This window comes from Drosophila innubila, chromosome X (genome assembly GCF_004354385.1).
Source record: "Drosophila innubila isolate TH190305 chromosome X, UK_Dinn_1.0, whole genome shotgun sequence".
In the NCBI taxonomy this organism is placed as follows: Eukaryota; Metazoa; Arthropoda; class Insecta; order Diptera; family Drosophilidae; genus Drosophila; species Drosophila innubila.
The window spans coordinates 27,593,039-27,617,929 of record NC_047626.1 but is presented as its reverse complement, the minus strand read 5'-3'; the positions used below and the strand labels follow the sequence as shown (position 1 = coordinate 27,617,929).

Sequence of the window (24,891 nt, the reverse complement as noted above, 5' to 3'; positions counted from 1 at the left end):
TATTCGAGCAGTATTTCTATTTATTTACATATGTACATTACGTTTAATACATTACAATTTTACAGTTAACAAATATATGTACATATGTACAGATCCAGCTCAATAACAGAGTTACATTTACTTACAATACATATTTATATATCTAATAAAAGTTCAATAAATAAAATGGCAAGTCGCCAATCGAGCAATCATCTGATGCACATTTAAAGCCAATACGGCGCACAGCGCTAAATGAAATCTAATGTTTCATTTTATTTCCCAAATGTACGGTGTAGACGCTGCCAACACGACGACGATCAAAGATTGGCTCCGGCTCGTCCAGTGCACCGATTGCAGTAACTGCCGCAAATCCTCCGTCACCGAGATTTTCAACCGTCGTATGACCCACTTTTTTGAGATAATCGACCACGTTTTTGCTTGCAACAGACTCATAATCAACCCGCATGGGTATCAGTTGATGATGAAGACGTCCATCATTGACGGCATTTCTTATACTATCGTCACGAATGAGATACTTCAATATAACCTTAAAAGAAAACAAGAGTTTTCAATTGTTATTTTCAGGGATTGAAACCAAAATCAAAACAGTAATCTTGCCCTTACTAAATCAAAAACCCGAAATAATTCCAACCTAAATAATCAAAATCGGTTCAATCAAGCATTAAAGTCAATTATCTATATATTGATATGGATATAAATAAATAAAAATTTTTTTAAATTGAAAAATTTTCGTTAAAATATTAACGTTAAGCAAATAACATTTCTACAACTTATTTTTTTTATTGAACTAAACTAAAAATCATACCGATGCTTTTAATTTTAAACATACAAAAACCCGTTTACCGTTATAAAACCGATAACTAAAAACCAAAATACAAATATAACGGAAACAAATGAAACCAATATTTAATTCGATTTGATACCCTGGGTTTTTTGTTCGCATGTCGATTTAAAAAAAATGCTACAAAAAAAAAAAAGGTGAAGCTTAAACGTTACCAAAAACAAAAATAAATATTTCAAGCCTTAGTGTGTTTTTTCCATTTCTAAAACTTTTAAGACTTGTAACCTTTTTTTTAAATGACAATGAAATTTTGATTGGTACATACCGCTGCTACACTCGTTGTGATCCTGGTGCCGCCAGCAGCACCTACTAATAAGCGCACATCGCCATTCTTATCGATTACTATGGATGGATTCATAGAAGACATGGGCCGTTTGTGGGGATGAATGTAGTTTGCGGGCGATGAGGGTACCCCAAAACTGTTGATAACACCCGGTGTGGAGAAATCATCCATTTCGTCATTCAAAATGATTCCCGTTTGCGGAGACGCCACCTTGGCACCAAAACTGTGGGGCAACAAATAACAGGAATTATTTATACATATATTCTAAGGTAACGAGATTTTGTTATTTCTTACTAGGTGTTAACGGTACTTGTAACGGCTATAGCATCACCATTGGGTGCCAGGACATTCATATGGGCGGTACCGTGATCCGGTTCAACAGTGAAATTGGCACCATAATGCAAATAATCCTGCGATGTCGATGTATCCTTAATTAGCTCCCTCACGTGCTTTACCAGCTCAGGGCCAAGCATTTTATCCAGCGTCTTCTTTATGCTCGGACCATACACCGGATCGTTTTCATAGTCACCCAAATTGGAGCGCTGTCCATATGCATGCTTAAATGTCTCCACAACTCGGTGCCAGAAAATTTCTTCATCATCCGTATCAAGATCGCTCATCACATTCAGCATGAATGCGAGGATCGGTCCGCTTGATGGTAGAGGAGTTGTATATAGTGTAAGTCCACCGCTCACCTTTGCCGATATATGATTATCGCTATCCCAGCGTACTCTGTAATTGAGAAATACATACGTAATGTTAATGTAACGTTTTCGAATATAACAGAAGTCAGATCTGATACAATAATACAATATGTACATATGTATACATCTGTAATATATACATTTAACACAAGGTTAATTAAAAACCGATTACGCTTCTTTTCATAACATTTCAAAGCAATTACAAATACAAATACAAAACTGAAACTTTAACCGAAACAAACCTTTTTTTTGAATACCGAAACCGAAGAACAGAAATAACCGATTAGAAACCAATGTTGTTAAGGTGAAATCATCGATTTCCATTTTAAATTTAAATAATTTTTCTATGTATATTAAGGTTATTTTTTAATTTTCAAAACTTTTTTTTAGGTGAATCCGATATTTAATTCGGTTTGATACCCCGGTTGAAAATGTTCTGTTGTTATTTTAGCGTACAGAAAGTAGGTAGAAACAAATTGAATATGATTCTTCAAATCGAGTAATTTCTAAACTTCTGATAAATTCTACAGCTTTAGCTTTAATGTGCATTTTCAGCACTTATCTATGCAATATGTTGATCTGTAGGTCTATGTATATAGAACTATATTACGCTTACTAAAGGAGTGAAGCTTTAATAAACTTTCTCCAATCGAGCTTTAAGCTTTAGTTGCGATTAATTATGCCAGTTTCGATGTGATTTGATAATAGATTTTGAACTAAAATACTTACTTGAAGTTCTTTAGATCATCCAGAGTTATGATGCCACCCAAACGTTTAATGTCCTCAACAAACTTGATGCCCGTATGTCCTCCATAGAACTCGCCAGCACCATTGTTGGCAATTCGTTCCAGCGTATCGGCCAATGAGGTGCGTTTTATGTAATCATGCTCCACATAGGGCTTACCTTGGTCATCGAGAAACATTTTGGATAGAGCTGGATCTTTTTGAATTTGCTTCAACTTGGACTTGATGGCGGCGGCCAGATAACGTGAGACAACATGACCGTCGCGGGCCAATTTAATGGATGGCTGGAATAGATTCTTCCATGGCAGACGACCGTATTTCTGATGCATTTCCCAGTAGCCAAGGATCTCGCCGGGCACAGCACCGGACATGGCACCCGTTACCTCCTTTTGGCCAACGAACATCTCCTTGTGAGCCGCTGCCGGTGCCGATTCACGTGCAATGACGGTTTCCACTTTGCCAGTGCGACGCGTATAAATGGTTGCCACAAAGCCACCACCGATGCCCATCGATTGTGGCAACATGATGCCCTCACAGAGTAGTGTGGCAATGGCAGCATCGACTGCAGAGCCACCATCCTGCAACATGTTACCGCCAACCTCGGCACATCCAATGCCGTTGGAAACAACGGCGCCAGTTAAATAGCGCGTGTCCCGCGATCTCAGTCCAAATACGAGGCCCAGCGTCAAACCAGTGACTAGGAGAGCTGCAATCACCAGCCATATTATAACCTTCTTGTTCATGACAAGCCTGAAAATGCACAAATGCCAACTCACATCAATAATAATATAGCGGAAAAACTCATCGACATCCAATCAGATGTCAATTCTTTTTTTTTTTTCTTTCTTTTTTTTTTTTTGGTAGCTCAAGTGCCTTTCCAAGTGCTTCGACTGCGATTTTATTGAGTGGCCAATAGATTTGATAATCGTCTCTGATTAGGCGATTTATATGTTTGATTTATGTTTCTGCTTCTTCTGATTCTGTTTCTGATACTGTTTTCGTTACGTTACGTTTTCGTTACTATATTTTGTTGATTTACTTTGTTCAATTTGATAATTGTTAATTTAACTGCATTAATATTATTATTGTGTACACAGCCGTTAGACAGACTCTCACAGCGAATACCCTTATTCAAAAAGTGAATACCACAAGGCAAACGATAACAGCTTCGAAATATTGCCAAAACAAAACAGATAAACTATATGTATAATATATATTTACATATTTTTTTGTTTACTTGCTGTATGTTTGTCTAAATGACAGTCTTTATAAGGCCTGTTCCGATTTTCATTTCAGTATGTGGTTTTCAAGTCTGTTCCAATTTCACAATTTAGAAATTCCAAGTCGAGTTTGTGTTTCATTTTACCGTGTGTTGATTCTCACATATTGCGAATATTGACAGCATAAAGTAATTGATCGTATTACATTAAGTCGTGAGAAACCAAATAAAATTATGCTCATATTTTATATGACTTTAGATAAAACCCTATAGTTTTTACATCACCAATTACAGTATCTATTTATATTTTATTGCAATTTTGTATTATGACTATGTACATTTACACCGGGATTTTTCTCTACCAGGGTTTGTAGACATGGAGAGTGGGAGAAGAGCTTAGCCAACAGTTATAGTTATATAGTCACGCCCAAGCGAGCCAGGTGTTTTTTTTATTGACTTTTGTTTTATTGTGACAACTGTGATTATTGAGATGCATTTTCATTATTATATGAAAACTCATTATTAGCTACAATAAGAACTGTTGCTGAAGAAAAGTGGAATAACACAAGGCACAGTAGGGTACAAACTAGTTTGAACAGACCTTAAATAACATTATATGTTGCAGTTACAATTCATTGAAATCATTTATAGGAGAATTGTTAATTGAAAAGTCATTTTTTAGATAAGACTTCGATGATAGTGACAATTTTAAATTAAATTTAGAGACCATTGTCAAGTACCATGACATTTCAAAATTATCAACGCTGTCTGGCAAATTTGAGGTCGTCTTAAAGTCCTTACCTCCACACTCCCCGCGCATCTGAGGCAAAAGACCAAACAATGTAGCTTATCAGTATAAATTTGGCTCTTTTTTTTTATTTCAGATAATACCGTTGATAAAGATGCGAATAGTAGTCATTAAACTCGACAGTTCCATTAACAAGCAATTTTTTATTATTAGCTATTATGTTCCCATTGCAGCTAATCGGGGGAAGGGGAAGAAAGTATAGCACGCGACTCGTAGGTATTTATTAAAGAGCTCGTAATTGAATTTGAGTGTTTCGTATTTCTCAATTAATGCTTGTCATTGTCTGATCAATTCCTTGCACTTGTAGATTATATTCAACATATTTCTGCAAATCATCGACTAGCGTATTTTATGAATGTCGTAAAAGTTAACTAATCCATTACCAAGTTTATTTGAGCTTATTTGAGCTTTGGATACGATATTATATCATATCGGATTGCTATAGTTGATGTTTTATTATATTTCGGTAGCTTTCGGCAATCGCCATTCATCAATTCTTTAGAAATTCCGCAATTGAAACCCAACAATAAAATGATTATATGGCTTTATTTAAGCAATTATGATATTCAAGTGGTGTATACTATATGTATACATACATATACTATATATATACCTTACCTCTAGCGGCTACTGTGTAGCACCCGTCACGTATGAAATTTAACTTAAAAACTAACTATCTAGTTGAGCAAACGGTAAACCATCGATTCGTGAAGTAGAACCTATAGTTACACCGACATACAGTTGCCCTTTAATCATATATGCAAGTACAATAGGTTTGTCAGTCCATCCTGCTAACTATTATTTACATTTAACCGACTTTATCATTCATTTTAGAGTTAAAAAGTATTCAATATATTAATAGCTTATTTATTTATTTATTTATTTGCTCATTCTTGAGCAAAGATGTGGTTAATGATGTCATAAATAATGGCAGCATATTATAAAACAGTACCAACTCAACATATTCATGGAATCCATATAATATTTTTTTAACCATCTGTTATTATGTATTTGTTAAATATTTAGCACGCAATTAGCATTAATGGTCGCTTAAATTTAACTGTTTTTTTAAATCGTTTTTCGAAATTTTATTTGTCATAAAGATAAACTGAGAATTTGACTACGTCACGGTTTAAAGAATTGGTAAACTCGTTATAAGTAAGTATTGTAATACATTACAGCAATTTACTGCCAACGCCTTTGACATTCTAGTAATAATTTGTACAAGCTGGGAATATCTATTTAATAGAGTTTATTTTGATGGAGGGCTCAGAGAGTAGAGATGTGTATTAGAAGATGTGTATTAGAAGATGTGTATTAGAATTTAATGTGTTATTATGAAAACTGTCTTACTTTCTAATAATAAAATTAATTTCTGTGATTATTTTCCAAAAGTTTAGTCCGGAAATTTTGCACGCTTTTAGACGTAAAAATTAATTTGTAGTGTAAAATTAACTATAACACTTTAAGCAAGCTTAGGCGTTTACTTAGTAATATTTTAAGCCTGCACTTTTGTTCCACCCATTTCCTTCTCTGATGTGTAATTTTGTCAAGTCAGTCACTTTTAGTCTAGGTGTTGGATAATAAATAATTTTCATATCCCAATCTTTTTCGCTTAAGATTAAAAAAATCTATTGCTTGATTGTTTAACAAGATCGTGATTAAAGATGTTATTTAAGAGATTAGAGAGAGATATATATTTGTGGATCAACTTTTTACTTTATTGACCATTCAAATCACAAATTAATATGGTTTTTTTTTCGTATCTGCCGAGTTGGAGACAATATGTACAGGGCGTCAAGTATCCAATTAAATGAATATGGGATTTCTAACAAATAATTATATGAATCCATAAAGCAGACAGGTTTTGTTTTACCTCTTTGTATTGTTTTGTTTGTTTTGTTTTTTCATTTATTATTATTTATTAAAATTTCAATCGTTTTGTTGTTGTTTTATGAGCTATGTGCAAAGAGAAAAAATGTTCTGAATGCCTTGAACGTGCAACAGGGTCAAAGCCAATGTGGAGAGCTAGAGAGAACGGGAGAACAATTTTAACAGCTAATACGAATAATATACGATAATAGCACGTTTTTAAATTATTGAATTCCATTTCCAATTCAATTCAATAACAATTTAATTATTCGTACAATGCTCTGTGATTTTGTTAACTCCAAAATTGACGTGACGATTGACTGATCAACAGAGAAGTTGTACGGGAATAACAGAAAGCAGATTGTATTCAGAGTTTAAGTTAATCTTTGCAGAAAATATCTAAGATATGGTTATTTACGACATTCGCAAATATAATGGATGTCTTATCGCATCTACCGTAGTTTACGATCATTATAAAACAATAAATTCTCTTTAACGATAAATAGTACTTATCTTAATCTTATCGGGGTCCATCTATGTATTATATGGGTATATCCATAAATGGAACCTGTTAAGCGACACAATAATCCGCTTGCCAAATATTTGGGGCATATCGTAAATTTCTTTGTAGATTTTTGAAGATAGGCTATATATAGCTTATACGAATGTGTATATCTTATAATGACCAATTAACCATGGCCACTTTGGACTATTAAAGTGCTTAATTTCAAAGTTTCGACAAGTGCAAGGTGATAAACCAATAAAATAATTACAATTGTTAACAAAAGTGAAGAAAAACGACAACAAAGAAATCAGTCAAGGAACTAGATATAATGGTTATATGCTCTTCTGATAAGGCTTAGCAAAATATAATATATAGTTCACTTTTCAATGAACTTTAATTACTTGTAAGTTATAATTGGAGTGAAATAAAGCATATGCAAGTGAATCTAGAAAAATACCCTATAATAGTTTAAATATTTTACTTTAAATCCAGACGTCAAGTCAGCTAACCTTTGAACAAAAAAGAAAGGTCGCTAAACCAAGGAAAAAGTCACCATCAATAAATTTTAATCTTATAAAAAATAAACTACAATTTAGAATTAACATTATTCCGATATTGAACCACAATTGACATTAATATTATCTCGAAGAACTTATCACAGAACCATTATTGAACCACAATGACTGTTTTTTGAGTCAATAAAGAGTAGAATGGGTAGAATCATCGATAGAAGAACAATCATATATGTGACTAATATACCCCATTAGCACTCTTTGATGCTAGGTATACAATCGCGACAAGACTATGATTGGCTGTTATACTTAGGTACAAGGTCTATTCTCGTGTTTTTCATCTTCTACATGTTATTGTCGCTGTATATCGTACAGTTTGGTGATAAAGAATTTCAGTTGTACAATAGCGACAACATTTTTCTCATAATACAATAAATCTACCATTCACAGAATCATCAAATGTCAATATAACAATAAAAAGTACCATAACAATCATTTTCATAGGACTCATTATAGTCCAATACAAATGCAATTATAAAATCATAAAAAAATCACTGAAAAGATTACTTTATTCGAGTCGCGTAACGGTTTTAGACATGCTTCACAAAATATTGTGGATAAAAATGGCATTTTTAATATATACCTAAGAGATCTACATAAATCCCTCAACATCGTTTTAAGGTATTGAAGCTTTCAAAACACTTCAAAGATAAGAATTGAGATTAACTAGTTTATGTTGTAAGTAGTTCTAGGCTTTTTATAAAACAAGTTTTTTTTTCTATTACTATAAATTTACATTTCTTGAGAATTTCACAGTGAATTTTACTCTGGGTATGTTTAATAATGACAAAATGTATATGATCGGAAAGAATAGGTGAGTAAACTTTGTAGCAGAATTAAATTGCATTAATTATTGTGAAAAAAATTCGTTTAAATGACTATATTGGCAAAAATGTTAATCGAGCGTACATTTCTGTCTCTCACTGTGCAAAATGTCAAGTTTACAGAACAAAAGTTAATTATTGATGCAAATCAAAAATTCAGTTATAGATAGAAGAAAACTTTAAACTTACCTCATTTTCACACTTTTTTATTCAATCAATTCACAATAAAAATAAAAAATAAACAATAACTCAATTGAGAAAACTATCACGTCTAAGCATTGAACGGTTTCGTTTTCACAATAAAATCAATAATACAAACTATGTATGTGATTTCAAGGTATTTATAGGTAAATTATTGCCAGCAATATCAGTAAACGCGTTCAAGGAGTAGCTTGCTTAAAATAAAAAGCAAAAGTGTATGCAAATTAAAAGAAGGTGATCGCGAATTGTCAGGCACTGTTGAAGACCGGGGTCCCAAGCAGTTAACCGAGCACCTGTCGCGTTTGACTTCGACTGATGTCGTTGGGGAGCAAACGACGCCGCATTACAACTTTGTTTCGATTCCACTGTTTTACTCAATTCGATTTCAATTTTATTTTGCTCTTATGTACATACGTACTAGATGCAGTTTTTTTTTTTTACTAACTACCTAACTAACTGTTCTTTATCGAAAGAGTCAGTGACAAATTTACGCACACACATTCAGCGAGAGTCAGAGAGCGAGAGAGTTGTAAAATAAAAAAATTAGCTGCGGTGTGAGCGACAAAATGAAACTAACTTAACGATAAAAGCTGCGTGTGTGGTTGTGTGTGTGTGTGTGTAAATAGATGAGCAAAAAGCGAAGCTTGCGCTAAGCTCCACAGTCTATGAATGTGTGGGTAAACAAATTTTAACAAATGAGCTAAACAAGAAGCTTGCAACACTTGTTAGATTCTAGTCAGATTCACACCAGCTGTGAAATCACGAGCCGTAATATGCAAATTTAACAGTCTGTTAAATTGTTAAGCTTACAATGCACTTATGAAATTGCACATGAATGTACAAGAACGTAGGCAGGGGTGTGGGGCAAGTGCCCCTACCTACACTCTGGATAACAAAATTTTAGCTTCCAAAATCCATTCAGATTGGTATCACATCCCATAAAATAACAAAATAAAATTGACACTCTGGATCTTTCATTGATTGAAAGTTGTCAAGTATGAATTCCAACAGTGGTATAATTCACGAAATTATATGAAGTGTCCAGCTCTAATTTCTCACACCTATTTGCGGGTACTCAAAGACGAGTTATCTTCATTATTGGTATATTTGGTACAAAAAAATTAATTTAAAATATATTTAATGCCCTTTTGCTAAATGTAAAAAACAACGTAATTTAATTTTATAATTTTTACATTTAACAGCAATCATTTTTTATTTCTAGGGCCTCGACAAAGCCAATTTTATGCTTTTAGATTGTAAAAAACTGTCTTGGATAATAGAGTCGGTCAATTTGTATGGAGTAACGAAAATTAATTTTATTTCATAAGCTCCATTTTGATTTTAGACCCATGCTTTATTGGGCAAACCTTCTTAGAATTCGTTGTTTTGTCTCAAAAAAAAAATGACCCACTCTACTGTAAATTCTTTTTTTTTAAGGATCTTGTATGCTGAGTGCGCAAGAAAGGCTAGTTTTTGAAATAATTTAAACTTATATAAAGTTTAAAATGACTTCAAAGACTAATTTAACTACGAAGCTATATTGCTCATAGGAATGTGTGTTCTAAAAATCTCTAAAAGTAACCAAAAAGGTGGTGTCTCTGAAAGTATGCAAGCAATGCTTTCAAATATCAAAAATATTTTAGAGAGGTTAAGGTATTAAGGTATTTTTTAAAATTGAATGAAATGTATTTTGAATTAATTTATTAATTATATATAACATACCTAATAAACCACATATAACTCGTAAATTTTGTAACAGTTTGCTTAAAAATCTCTAGAGGTTTTAGGCAGGGTTTGTGGTGATATTATAAAAAAAAATATTTTTTCATTCTTTTATATTAAGAGTTTTTTTTCAATAATTCGCTGACTTATTCTGTACTTATTCCTTAAAAAAAAAAGAATAAGAAATTAAAATAAAATAAGGAAAGGCACACAAAAGATTATATACTCTTTCGATCAGAGATTAAAATCGTAATCGAAACATTAACCTTTAACCGGTATTAACCGATTGAAACTGGCAACCATAACTGAAACCCTAACCAAAACTACATTATTTTATTATTTCGAAACCGAAATTATTCAAACCGAAATAACCGATTTCGTTTCAATCAAGCGTTAAGTTTAAATTTTTTCAAGAGGTACTTATCTTTTTTCAAATAAATTTTGATTTTTAATTTGAGCATTGATCTTATTAAAAAGATATTTTTTGAAATCAAAGAATTGTTCTCTATATATTAATTTTTTATAACATTTCTACCAATTATTTATATTTTTTTTTTAACCGAAATCATACCGGTATTTCGAAACCGATAACCGTTACTAGACTTATATATAAAGATATTTCGTAACCGAAGACCAAAATCAAAACATAACCGAAACCCTAACTAAACCCGATATTCGATTCGGTTTGATACCCTGCGTGCAAGACCTGTGACATCTATATTACATTATAGTTCGATCTTACTCAATTATGTTCCAGATTTATAAGAAAATAGAATTTTCACAATACTCGAGTTTGGTTAAGAGTGATCGGAAATGTGATAATAATAACGGCTTTAAATAGCAATGGAAAATTGGTTAAATCACTAAAATTTGGCTTTAATTTGTTTCACATGCTACAAATGATTTGTATGCCAGGCAAACTGTTCACATTAACGCCAACAAGTTAAAATTGCTCCAATTGCAAAGTTCATTTTTTGTTTTGTTTCTTTTTTTTGTGTTTCTTCTTTTTTTGTATTCTGTTGTGTTGTGTAGTGTTGTGTTGGGTTGTGTAGTGTTAAGTTGTGTTGTTTGTGAGGTGCACTTATTAACGCCAACGTCCCATTGGTCCGGCAACTTTAACCGTGTATTTGGTTGAACGCCTCTTGGCCTTCTGCTGCTGTTGCTCCTGTTCAATCATCTTGATGGCAGCGGGGCCAAGTGCCACATACGGCATATTCGGATCCGGGGTTGTGGGTGCCGGCAACGTGCCCCTCGGCATCCGTTGAAAGTTTGGCAACGGCGTGTTTTTCTTCTCGTGCGCCAGATCCGTATAGCCAAGTTTACGTCGCTGCTGTGGCGTTATCTTGTTGCAGTGGCACAATTGGTGAATGTGCAACGCCCGCTCCAGATCAAAGTAGCGATCACAAAACCTGCACTGTTTCCCAGCAGCTGTAAGTGTCGTGTTGCTCTCCCGTGCCCGTCTGCCCCGGAAACGCACCTTGAAGTCATCGTCGTGGGTGCGACGATGGGCGCCCAGCAAAGATTTGATATGGAATTGGGCGCCACAGGAGCTGCAACTGTATGTGGGCTTGTGCATGTGCTTGATGCTCAAATTGCTACGTAGATTTGTCTGGCCCATGATCAACTCGTCCTGTATCGAACGACTCAATTTGCCATCGTCGTCCTCCTCCTCGCCCTCCTCCTCGATTATGTCACGGGGCGACAGTCCATTGCGACGCGGTGACTGCAAGAAGTCTGGAACGGGTTTGAGATCAACAATAATTATAGATTATCTTCGACACGCCGAAGATTTGCAGAGCCCTTTTTTTTAACTCTCGACCGGTAGTTCTTTCGACAGCTTTATTATATGGTAGTCCGATAATAACCAAAGTTGGTCAGGATGTACAAGACAACCCTCAATCTGAGAATTTGATTGAGATATCTGAAAAACAACGTAGCTATTCATACTATAGATTAATTTGTGGCCAATAGTATCGTCAACAGTTATACGATAGAGTAGTTCCACTGTAACTAAAATTGATCAGGATCCTTAAAACAATCAGAATACACAAGCTGAGAAATTAGTTTAGGTTTAGTAATGTATTGTAGAAGTTTATATAGTGGACCGATTTGAACCTACTTCGGTCAGGATATATAAGACCAATTTAATGCACATTATATCAGTTTGGTTACGATATCTCATAAAACAAAAAAGTTTTTCATACTAAAGCTTGGTTTTCGCCCGATCGGTCCTATGGCAGCAATATGATAGTGAACCGACACAAAAAAAAAAAAACAACTTGATCTGCCTGCATTATAGAGAAACCTATATACCAAGTTAAATTAACTTATAGACCCCCGTACAGAGTCTAAAAAAAAAATAATGCAGAATAAAAATGGAGGAAACCGGTTAAGTTTCGACAAAGCTATGACAGTGCGAAGTTTTAGAAAAAGCGCCATGAATGGAAAAATTAGACAGTGAGGGAACCAAATAGAATTTTCAAAACTTGATGCTGATTTAAATTAGAGTAGAGTTATAAATTTTTCATGAAAATTGTCGATTGATCGACAAACAAATAATCGAGTTAAAGAAGTTAAAAATAGACTTTGAAAGAAATCGATTTTTGTCATACTAAAGGGCTAGTTACATTGGAAGCGAAACGACCGTGGAGAGAAAAACTCCATAAAGAAATAGCAGTACAACATTTTGTCGCTTCCAGTGTAACTAGCCCTTAAAGGTTAATTTTAAAGCAAAAGTTCTTATGATACAGTAGTCCTTAAAATGGGTTGCAGAATTTACTGCATCGACTATTACTCACTGGCAATGGTGGAAATTTTTGGGTGTCCAACGTTGGTCGTTCCCTCATCCTTTAGTTTCATCTGTGATGTCTTCTTGCCATGTTTTCGCTTGTGATTGTGGCCAACGCTGCCTCCTTCACTGGATCGTTGACCACGACGCCGAAATGGCCGGGAGGAGGCTGTGACGTGATTGGACTCAGACAGATAGTTTAGTTTACGCTCGAGCGTTCTGTGGACATGGTCAGCATCCGCGTTAGACTTGTCAAATGTTTGCAACTTGATGTTGCGCTGTTGATGCTGAGAGTTTCTGTTGTTATTCTTCATTGTGAATTGTTGGTATTTAATAGAACTTTGTGGCCGGCAAAGCTCAATAAATGTATGTTTTATGTGTCGTAAAAATTTCTTTAAGTTTAAGTCACTTTCACAACTGTAAAGTATAAACTGAATAAAAGTAATGCGATATAAAATCCAAAGCATGTTTAATTTCAAATTTAAGCAGTATTGTCAATTAAAAAACGGTGTGGCAACCTTGAATCCCAGAAATACCTACGTTGGCAACAGTTGGCAGCTCTGTCGTATTATGCTTAACAACTTTCACGCCTAGATGGCGCTGCGGCTAATATTTTTGAATTGTAGTAAATATAAGCGAAATGATTTTTTTTATTTTCTATATTACAGAATCTTAATAAATATTAAATTCAGCATCGCCCAAGTATCAACGTTGATAATACATTGGTATCGATATTCACGTTTTAACTAACGTTACGTTGGTCATTTTGCGCTGACGTTTCTCTTTGTTGCGCTTTCGCGTTGAGCTTATTTACATGCTTTTTACTGTTGCCAACTTAGCTTTTTAATAGCAAATTTTTGACCATTTCCAGAGTGCGATTACTAGAAGAAGATTTTAAAATTGATATTAGCTACAAATATGACATTTTTATATATGATGCCAATTTTGTCTTATTAGACAACATAATTGATAATTTTTATAAATCAATGAGAAAATAATGTTAAAAAAGTTGTCTTTTTTTTATTTTACTACTTTGCATCGCAATTTCAGCTATTTATCGGATGATGCTTTCCAGCCAAAAACAGCTATTTTTTCCTGTAAGAAATTGGCAACACTGGTGCTGTTACTTACGGCTGGCCGCGTGCATTTTTTTTGGCAGCCAACAATAAAGTAATTACAAACCGCGCGAAGTTAACAAAAGCTTGATATTATTACATATTTGGCCACGACGCTGTGCAGATTTGCGATAAAAAAAAATTGTTGTGTAGTGGTATTGTTTTTATTGTTAGTGCTGTGGCATTTGGAATATGAGTGATACGCGTGAACAGATTTTGGAACAAATCAAATTACAAGGCGATCTCGTGCGTCAGCTGAAAGCATCGAAGGAGTCTAAAGAGAAGGTCAGTAAGAGACCCATAAATACATACATACATACATATGTATGCATATATATTTGTGTTGTATGCATGCGGGCAAATGCATTTGCATAGAAACTAACAAGTGCAATCATCAACTCATATCTCTGCACAATTATTTATGTATGCTTGCTAATGTTCTTTTTTTTAACCCTGTTGCACTTTTATCGAGTGTGTATACATGTAATTTGAGTTATGTATTTCATCAGCTTCACGTATGTATGTATGTAATTTATTGCCAAAACAATTTCATACAGACTCCAAGCACGCAATTCCCGCTCTTGCTGCGTTGGCAGCTCCATTTTTTAAGTTTTACATTAGAGCAACCTTTTAATTAGATTGCATGTACATAATGGGTACCTTAATTGACAGTGGCAACAACAAAACAGCACTTTCACATTCGATTGCTGTTGTTGGTATTGCTATTGATGTAATTGTATCGTTCGTTGCTCTTACATACACTCTCTTCACATACTCGAACTCAAAGTTTGGTCTCTTTGACAGTCAGTCGATGCATAAATCACGAAGAGCTTTTTTGTGTCTCCATTTGCAACTCTCGTTGATTTTGCCCCTTTTTTTTGCACTTAATGTTAATGTTGAACATTTATTGGTCGTTGTTGTTATTGTGATTGTTTTCTGTGCTCATGACCGACTGACTGGCCAAGCAAGAGGCATAGCTAAAACCGGCTTAGCAACAACTGACGGTGTCCATGGGTGCATGTGTGTGTGTGTGTGTGTGTGTGTGTGTGTGTGTAAGCAGCATTTTAGTCAGAGTAATTTTTTTAATTACCGATTATATTCAAGAGCGCTGAAATCAGCTGTTATTTGCAGCTTGATAACAGTTGCAAGCCTATCGATTTATCGATATTTAAAAACTGGATTTAACATAACTTGAGATTTTTATCATATATAAAATATTCAGTGGGAATATTATGTATGTAAATATTATAATATATAATATAATATAATAATGAGCTGCGAACTAGTGAATCAATTGATTCAGTTCGCTGACATTTAAGGCATAGCTTAGATTTAAATTGGGCAGAGTACATAATTCAAATATTTTCTTTAAACTTGTACGAATTAAGTGAAATGTTGAGCTGGTTTCAAACGTCCTTGAACCAGTGCTGCTATAAGTCGATAATAAAAAGTGGATAGACGTACTCTAAAAAAGGACAAATATTTTAAAGAGACAGAAAAACAGGACAAATCTAAAAATTCCATATTTTTCACAGTTTTTAAGTACACATGAATAATATCATGCATCAATTTTTTTGTTATTGCTGTATTTGCCGCGAAAAGAAATTCTACAAAAAGAGTAAGCACCCAAAACAAAAAAATATATGATTAAGTGTTTTTAAATACCTTAAAAAACTTGTCGGCCCCTTAAAAATAGCTTAAAAAATAGCTAAATTGGCAAAAGTGATTTGCAGTAGGCGTTATTGCAATCGTTAACGTCGCAACCAGCCCTATTAATCACGATTTCCGAAATTTGTGCAAATCTTTTTTGACTCGTTTACAAGTGAATCAAGTCAACTTCAACGTGTCACTCACTTATTTAAATATTAAATAAATATTTTAAGCGAATATTTAAAAAGTATAACAGAAATTAAAAAAGGACAGATTTCCGGATAGGGGATGTTTCAGCAAAGTTCAGTCAAAATCATTTTAAAAAAGGGACAAATCTGTCCTGAAAAAGGATGATATGGCAGCACTGCCTTGAACTTGCCTAAGCGGCAAGGTCGTCGCGACTTCGCTTTTCCAGTGCGTTATCGTTTTCAGTTTTATTTCAAGTGCTCAAAAAAAAGTGTCAAGTGTTGAAAAACATGTTTCAATCCCAAAACAATCAAAACAAGTAAACAAATAAAAAATAAAAATACAGTTGAAAACCGGCGGTCAATAGAACGCAATAATTCGTTTGTCTTAAGATAAGGAGTTGGCATTTTGTATTATTTCATAGAATTAATATTATTTTTAAAAATTTATTTTATATTGTATACAGACACACACGCACTCATAAACACAAACACACGCACAAACACACGCATTAGTTTTTGTACATTTAACAATTTCACTTGTTTCGTAACTAACATTAATTACTTTAAAAATCGCAAAAGTTGAAAACTTTTCTGAAAGTTTAAATTAACAAAAAAAGAATATCAACTTTAATCGGTTTGTTTTTTTTTTATTGTTGTTGTTGTTTATTAGGTTTGAAAATAGCAAATGCAAAAAGTTGTTGCAAAGAGAGTTAAAAAATAATAAGAAAAGTATTGAAATCCAAAAATGTTGCGTTCAATTGGCCGCCAGTGGCGCTGTAGTGCTGCGTTACAGTGTCGTTGCCTTAATTCTGATCGCCGGCAGCAGCCGCTGGCGCCATCTAGCGTCGAGCGCGCGTTATCAACATCGGTTGGACAACAACAAGTCAAAGCACAACAGCAACAACAACAACAATTACAAGAACAACAACAACAAATGCATAAGGTTAGCATCTAAGTGCACATATAGACAAACACATGAAAATTGATCGCCAATTAATTTGGTAACTTATTTTTGTTGCACTTGCAGATCGATGAGGAGGTGTCACGTCTGTTGGCCTTGAAGGCCAAACTCGGTGGCGATGCGGCGCCAACGAATCAAAAGTTCACCTTGAAGACGCCAAAAGGAACACGCGACTATGCGCCACAACAGATGACGTTGCGTCAAGGTGTGCTCGACAAGATCATCCAGGTGTTTAAGCGTCACGGCGGCGAGGCCATCGATACGCCCGTTTTTGAGCTCAAGGTATGATAAATTGTTTGGTCCATTTCATTATTATCTTCTCAATTTCCAACTACGATTCCAGGAGGTACTAACGGGCAAATATGGCGAGGACTCGAAGCTCATTTATGATCTAAAAGATCAGGGCGGCGAGATATTATCGATGCGTTATGACTTGACCGTTCCCCTGGCTCGCTATCTGGCCATGAACAAGATATCCAGCATTAAACGATATCACATTGCCAAGGTCTATCGGCGTGACAATCCGGCGATGACACGTGGTCGCTATCGTGAGTTCTATCAATGTGATTTCGATATTGCCGGCACCTATGATCCCATGTTGGCGGATGCCGAATGCGTTAAGATTGTTGCCGAAATTCTCGATACCCTTGATATTGGCGACTATGTGATTAAGCTGAATCATCGCCAGCTATTGGATGGCATGTTTGAGGCATGTGGCGTTCCCGCAAAGGACTTCCGTGCCATCTGCTCTGCGGTCGACAAGTTGGACAAGGTAACCAGCAATTAAAGACTCGACTTTTTCTCGAACTAACAACTATTGTACAATTGCAGTCACCGTGGGAGGAAGTGCGCAAGGAAATGGTTGATGAGAAGGGTCTGGATGGCGACACGGCCGACAAGATTGGCGAGTATGTGCGTCTTAGCGGTGGCAAAGAGCTTGTTGAGCAGCTGCTGTCGGATCCAAAGCTCAAGGCGGTACCCAATGCTGTCAAGGGACTCGAGGGAATGCAGCTGCTGCTCAACTACTGTGCTCTCTTTGGACTCGAGTCGCGCATTAGCTTCGATTTGAGTCTGGCCCGTGGCCTCGACTATTATACGGGTGTCATCTACGAGGGTGTACTTAAGGCTGAGCCTGGCGCTGTCGGTTCACCCGTTAAAGCATCGCCAGTGCTTGAGAATGGAAAGGCAGTGACGGAACAGGGAAGTGGCGGTACCGTTGGATCTGTCGCCGGCGGCGGACGCTATGATAATTTGGTTGGCATGTTCGATCCACGCGGCAAGGCTGTCCCCTGTGTGGGTGTCTCCATTGGCGTGGAGCGCATCTTTGCGGTGCTGGAAGCCAAATTTGCGGCCACCAAAGTCAAGTTGCGCACTAACGATGTGGAGGTGTATGTGGCATCCGCTCACAAGGGTCTACACGAGCAGCGATTACGCGTGCTCAATCAGCTTTGGGATGCAGGCATTAAGGTGAGTCATGTCATTGTACGCTTTAACATGAATCATTGGCCAAGTCGTTCTAATTACAGGCGGAGCATTCCTACAAACTGAATCCCAAACTTCTGGCCCAATTGCAACATTGCGAGGAGCATCAAATACCTTTGGCCATCGTCTTGGGCGATGCCGAGTTGGCCCAAGGTGTGGTCAAGCTACGTGACGTGACCACGCGGCAGGAGTCCACCGTCCCGCTGGCGGAGCTGCCCAACGAGATTCGTAGCCGTCTGAAGGAATAGCTTACAACGCCCTACAGATCTGGCCACTCCTCACAACGTCTGGATATTACAGCTACATATTGATGATTTTTTTTTTGCCTAATTTATCTGCGCATCAAATGTTTTTTTTTTATTTTTTACTTAATTTGTTTTTATTTACGATTTGTATTTGTATTTGCTCTCGCGTGGAGACACCATGTGCTACTATATTATATGAACCTACCATTAAATATAGGAATAAGTTATAGACAACTTATACCAAAACTGGAGACTAAAAATAAACTGCAACGCAAAAGCATTCGCATTCACAAACTTTAAGTATATTGAAAAAAAAGACGAAGAAATATGCGTTCTTAAGCTAATGTTATACGCATTTTTATTTGGTTAAGGGTTCTAAGCGGAAGAGAAGATAACCTAAGGGTTCTAACCTGGGGAAACCAAATGAGAGAAATTAAAAGAAATGGTTCTGAATGGGAGGATTTTATTGAAATTAAAGTGATAAATTAAGGGTTTGATACAACAGGATATAATTGTTTTTATAGATTGGAGTCCAATCCAGAGATTGATCCCATGAATTTTAGAGTAAAATCCAAAACAACTCTAAAGCTTCAACGTGTTGTGTTGAGCTTAATCCAAAAAATTAGTAAAAATGCAAAGGGTTCAAAAACAATTCAAATTGTTTCTTCGAAAAGTGATCCAATGGGTTCCATAAAGAGGTTTCTTAAAGAAGAAACTCAACAGCTTTATAAAGATGACTCCAAATGATTTTATTTTATTAAAGATGTATATAAAATGTGATTAATTACAGAGTACAAAGTGTCGTACAGAGAGTATGGGATATTTAATAAACTAAGTCGTAAGAATATTGTTTTTCATTATTAACATTTTGTTGGCTAAACTCTTTACTCCACTTTTGAATACCGATAAGTCAAACGAAGTGTATTATATTGTATTTCTGCAGTGCTTGGCGGTTGGCGCCGAAAAGGAGAAGAAGTTGCAACCACAGCAAGAAGAACGAGGAGAGCAACAAGTGCTGATTGAAGGAACAACACAAGATGCCGGAAACATTGCCAGCAACGGCAACGGTGTCCGCCAGCAGCATAGATTGCACAGTTGCGGTGCTTAAGGTGCCCACGCCCACCATGCAACTGCCGCAGGCGTGCAATTTACAGAGTCTGGGCCTCATTATGGAGCCCAACAACATCAACATCGAGCTAAATCCCGCGGCAACAACCTCTGGCTTCAAGGTAAATTCCCAATCATAATAATAACAAGGTTCGAGCTTATAGGACTGATTTATTATAAGCTTTGTGATCATACAGTATACAAATGAAGGCTGCAAACCGGTTCTGAACCGCACCTCGTAGAACCGATTCGGTTCGATTCGGTTCGAAACCTTGAAATTATTTACTTCGCAAACCCGAAACTAAAACCCTTTTTAAAATGAAAGATTCGGTTCGAAAAAAAATTATTACTTATATTTTAAGGTTTTTTAATATTAATTTTTATTGAGACTTTGGATTAAAATAAGTCATATTTTTAAGTCTTCAAATAAACTTAAATTATCTTTAAAATTTGATTTCTTAAAAAAAAAAATTTAACTAGTTCAAAATGTTGAGAAAAATTTATAACAATAAAAATATTTTTTATATAAAATTGAACCAAGGTTCGAACCCATACCTTGGGCTCAGGGGGAATATAAACCAAATCGCACACCAATCCGAAGTCTTGCTCTATGGTTTGAATCGCCGAACCGAACCTTTAAAATTTTTTTGGTGGTTTTTACATATTGAAAATATTAATAAATTGAAGAAAAACATGAAAAACAGGACGACCTTGACATTATGCCCACGAATGGATACCCCTGATTTCTTGAAATGATCTAAAAAAAATTGAAAATATGTCCTTGTAATTTAACTTGAGTTGTCTAACAAACCTATTGTATAACACCTTACAAAATTTATTTACCATCCACTAATAATAGCATATGTTACTATATGTTTGGTAAACCAAAACAGATTTTTTATCTATGATCTAATTAAAAATATACCTTATTATAATTCTGTTAAAATAAGAGAAATCAGATGTTCTCGTTCGGAATATCTTTACAAAGAGAACATTTTGTTGTATATGCTTCTATTTTTATACCCGTTACTTAAAAAATAAGTTAAAGGGTATATTGTGTTCGTTAGAATGTATGCAACAGAGAGATGAAGCCATTTTCGACCCTATAAATTATATATATTCTTGATCAGCTTTAACAGTCGAGTTGATTTAGCCATGTCCGTCTATCCGTCTGAGTGAGCGCCTAGATCTCAGAGACCATAAGAGATAGGCAACCAAATTTGGCACACAGATTTCTAAAGTCCCAGCGCAGGTCAAGTTTGTTTTAAATTTTTGACACGCCCCACAGTTTGTAAAATAATTCGGTTTTTATGGCAATTTACGTTATCTATTAATATTATCTATTATCCCACTTAATCGCAGCAAGTTATTAAAAATTTAGGCAATACAAGCAACCAAAAGTATGCAGTAGATAGTAATTTCGATAAAGTACTTTTATATATATTGAAATAAGTAACGGGTATTATATGGTCGGGATATCGACTATAGCCATTACGACTAGTTTTTAAATATACCTATGTCGAATTAATATTTTATCAAAAAAATTACTTGATAACTGTGTAACTGAAAATATATTTACTTGTCGATTTCTGCTAATGGATCTAAATATGTAACTCTGTCCCCCGTTGCCGCTTTGCTGCTCTCTGTTCCTCTCATTCCCTCTCTGTCCGTTGCGTAATTTAATTATGCACACGAAAATGTCAAACGGTCGCGGCAGCTCCTTGCATCGTTTTTACACTCGAATTGAGTCCTGTCCCTGATGGCTGCCGCTGCCGCTCTTGATGATGATGATGATGCTGCTGCTGTTGCCTCTGCTCCTGTGGTCGCCGCATTTTTCATGCTTCAGTGCGTACAATTTGGTTGTGGTGGGGGGCATGGTGGTAAAGGGGGAACAGCGTATAGCGTATGCCGTTGCCTCATTCAAATGACCTAACCCAGGATGCGTTCCTGATTTTGACAGCCAGTCAGCCAGCGACGCTGACGTCGACGCCAGCAGCGCGCGTTCTGGCTAATACAGTTTTAATATAAATTTCATTTTATTTTATTTCGTTTCGTTTGGTTTCGTTGCGTTGCGTTGCGACCGCTCAACATTTTGCTGTTGTTGTTTTTGTTGCTCTTGTGTCATCCTTCGTTGTCTTTGTCGTTGACATGTCAGTGACATCAGAGCGCACAGTGGTACGCACGTAATTAATAAAGTGGCATGTCATTTGACAGTGACTCAAGGGCATCGAAACGTTGTGACAAGTATGCAAATAAATATAATAAAAATAGTTACAATAATGTTTGACCTGCTGTGTAACAAATTAAAATAACATTTATAAAATTACTAAAACAGAATATAATATAAATAAATTAAAGTTTAAAAATTAAAAAAAAATTATAAATATAAAAAATAATTTTTATTTATTTTATTATTTAATTTTAAGAACATTTATTCTTAAAATAAGAAATAGGTCTTTTTAAAAATGTTGTTAAAATCAAGATGTGTTTTCTTAATTTAAGAATTTTATGCTCGACGCATTTATTACACCAAAAATCTTAGTTCTGAGGCCAAAATCTTGATTTTAGAACATTTTGTTTATCAGTGTAGATCTAGAGGATACGAAATTGATTAAATTTAGCGGCCAATCCATGATCAAAATGACACTCCGCTTGAAAATCGGTCCAGTTTTGACAGATTTATGTTAAGCAATCCATGGAACTAGCAACTTAACAAGTAAAATTTTTTTTTCAAATTTGGCATGATTGCTTACAACAAATAATGAAACTTCTTAGAATCAAGTTTAAATTGTTGTTTTATGTTAATTAGTAATTACGATATAAGAAGTTGATTAAAAGTGAAAACTTGAGATTTAAAATTAGCAATTTTCAAAATTCCCAAGTCTTTGAATTCAAATCTAAGTGGAAATATTTTTTTGACGTAATGAATTAAATTTGAACGAAGAGTGAATTTAAAAGCCAATTTGTGATCGATATGACAAAATCGGTTTAGTTTTGACAAAGTTAAGCATGTATGTTTGAAATTGGTCCGGCTTAAGACCTAGCAACCTCATCGTCTTAGTCACTGTATTACTAATTAACAGCATATTAAAACAATATAATTAATTAATTAAATATTTTGAATGTTAATTAAAAAAAAAATTAAAATTTTTGGTTAATTTAACTATGGTCTTTTACTTGAAGCTCTGCTTTAAATGTAATTTTTCATATTATTTATCATTAAATAATAAAAAGAAGAAATATAAACTAATTATTTATTGAGCATTTTTTTTTTACATATAAGTTTTATTTTTCAGTTTTAACGACGGATTTGAAATGACAATTTCACAATCATCTGACCACTGTGCAGTGCAGTTGCTGTTGTTGCTGCTTCTTTTGCCCTGTGGTGGTGAAACGATGGAATGGGATGGGATCGGGTTTGGGTTTGGAATTGCCCCTCATAGTTGACGTTGTTCTGCAGTTTAACTCTCGATGCTTATGTGTGTGTGTGTCGGTGTGTGTGAGTGTGTGTGTGTGTGTGCAGTGATTTGTTGCTGGACTGCAGGGTGCACTTCAAAAACGCGGCTTGTTTGTCAGCACCAGCCAATCGATGGGGTGAGTGTGAAAGAGAGACAAAGAGGGAGAGGGTGACTCTGTTGTGGAGGGGTGGTGGTGCAGAGGGGGGGAGGTGCAGTCAACCGGCCAGTTGAGCCAGATATCATTCAATGCTTCTAATTTACGGATTAATGAAGGCGCAATTTTACATATTGAAATTTTCGTTGTGCGCTCGACGATCGTGGGAAGCGATTAGTGGGCCATGGCCGTGACTGTGGCAATGCCACTTCTGCCACTGCCACTGCCACAGTCACAGTCACTGCAACTGTCGCCCTCTCTCCACATTTCCTTCAATGCTCCGGCTGTGGCATTGATGGATTGCCACATAAATTTGTGATTTGCTAAGCTTGATTTTCCATTTTCTTTCCTAAAAATGCAACAAACTTAATTTTGTATGAATATTTATGTATGTGCGAGTTAGAGTGTGTGTGTGTGTGTGTGTGTGCCACATAACGCATCAAGTCATTACTTGTGCTGAGGTGCGGGGAGGGGGCGGAGGGGTGCATTTGAATTGGGGTTGTCTCGTTTGTGTAAAATTAGTATTGCTGTGTCGTTTGTTGTTGTCCTAGGTTGTGGCTGCAACATATTTGCATAATTTCAAGTGTGCCGCATGGGGAGAGCAAACTGAGTTGTTGGCATTGAAACGGGGTTTACTTGTGGGGTGGGGAGTCCTAACTTTTCAGACCCACTTTTTCAATGTCTACTTAAGGTCTTAGTTAACTAGCTGAAAGACATTTCAACGTAAATATTTAGAAATTAATGTCAAATTAAACAAGCGGGAAAGGCTATAGTCGAGACCCCCATCCCATTGCAGACTTTTAGGCGCTTGGCTTAAAAATTAAAACAGCAATTACTGCTGATCAATTTAACAGATACTGTTACGGTGAAGTACGATAATAGATAATAATAATAGATATAGTCAATTACAAAAAAAAACCGTTTTATCCAAAAAGCAAATTTTACAAGACAGAGTTTTTTTGAGTTTTCGTGTGTAGTGTTTCGTAAGCCGTTTGTCGCTTACGTTATAATTGACAGGCCAATATCTTCGTAAATATATAAAATTCAAATTTAATATTTTTGGTGCAGATGCTGTTGGAAGTAATAAACACTTTTGCATTAAAAAACAAATTATTATTTATGCAAATGGGGCTCGATATTCTCTTAAATATAGTCGCTTCCACATACCGAAAGACGGACACGGCTATAACAGCTCGGCTGTTGATGCTAATCAAGAATATATATACTTTATAGGGTCGCAGATGTCTCCTTCTGCCTGTTTTCATCATTTCAACAAATACCATATACTTTTAATTATTTTGTAAGTAACGGGTATAAATATTTTTCAGGTTAAATTTAACTGGACAATCTTATGTGGTGTTTTTTATTTATCGATTTATTAGCCAATAAATTTTAAGTTCAAAACTTATGTTTTCGCCTCTAAAAATATTAAGAAAAATTTGTTTACC

General features: G+C 35.4%; 4 protein-coding genes across 5 annotated transcripts in view; 2 read left to right on the top strand and 2 right to left on the bottom strand.

Annotated features, from left to right (window-relative positions):
- Window positions 1–8,884, bottom strand: LOC117793307 (scoloptoxin SSD14). Its single transcript, XM_034633594.1, has 5 exons — window positions 8,562–8,884; window positions 2,558–3,322; window positions 1,419–1,856; window positions 1,107–1,347; window positions 1–526 (listed from the first exon to the last, which is right to left on the bottom strand). Exons 1-5 carry the CDS (start codon window positions 8,564–8,566, stop codon window positions 239–241), a joined length of 1,737 nt encoding a protein of 578 aa, XP_034489485.1. The 5' UTR covers window positions 8,567–8,884; the 3' UTR covers window positions 1–238.
- A 2,265-nt stretch (window positions 8,885–11,149) lies between these two features.
- Window positions 11,150–13,500, bottom strand: LOC117784639. Its single transcript, XM_034622438.1, has 2 exons — window positions 13,094–13,500; window positions 11,150–12,029 (listed from the first exon to the last, which is right to left on the bottom strand). The coding sequence occupies exons 1-2, from the start codon at window positions 13,395–13,397 to the stop codon at window positions 11,380–11,382; spliced, it is 954 nt and encodes a 317-aa protein (XP_034478329.1). The 5' UTR covers window positions 13,398–13,500; the 3' UTR covers window positions 11,150–11,379.
- Window positions 13,501–14,205: 705 nt separating this feature from the next.
- LOC117794082 (histidine--tRNA ligase, cytoplasmic) lies at window positions 14,206–19,068 on the top strand. Of its 2 annotated transcripts, XM_034634558.1 has the most exons (6): window positions 14,370–14,483; window positions 16,707–16,979; window positions 17,064–17,279; window positions 17,341–17,769; window positions 17,829–18,464; window positions 18,524–19,068. In XM_034634558.1, the coding sequence occupies exons 2-6, from the start codon at window positions 16,782–16,784 to the stop codon at window positions 18,725–18,727; spliced, it is 1,683 nt and encodes a 560-aa protein (XP_034490449.1). In that variant the 5' UTR covers window positions 14,370–14,483; window positions 16,707–16,781; the 3' UTR covers window positions 18,728–19,068. The 2 variants fall into 2 exon arrangements, with proteins under 2 accessions (XP_034490450.1, XP_034490449.1); XM_034634559.1 differs by lacking the exon at window positions 16,707–16,979 and having other exon boundaries at window positions 14,206–14,483; window positions 18,524–19,014.
- The window catches only part of LOC117794083 (LIM/homeobox protein Lhx3), a 76,756-nt gene continuing 66,255 nt past the window's right edge, over window positions 14,391–24,891 (top strand). Inside the window, exons 1-2 of the mRNA XM_034634561.1 lie at window positions 14,391–14,483; window positions 19,668–19,953. Coding sequence (XP_034490452.1) covers window positions 19,762–19,953 — 192 coding nt within the window. The 5' untranslated portion in view covers window positions 14,391–14,483; window positions 19,668–19,761. The remainder of the gene's footprint in view (window positions 14,484–19,667; window positions 19,954–24,891) is intronic.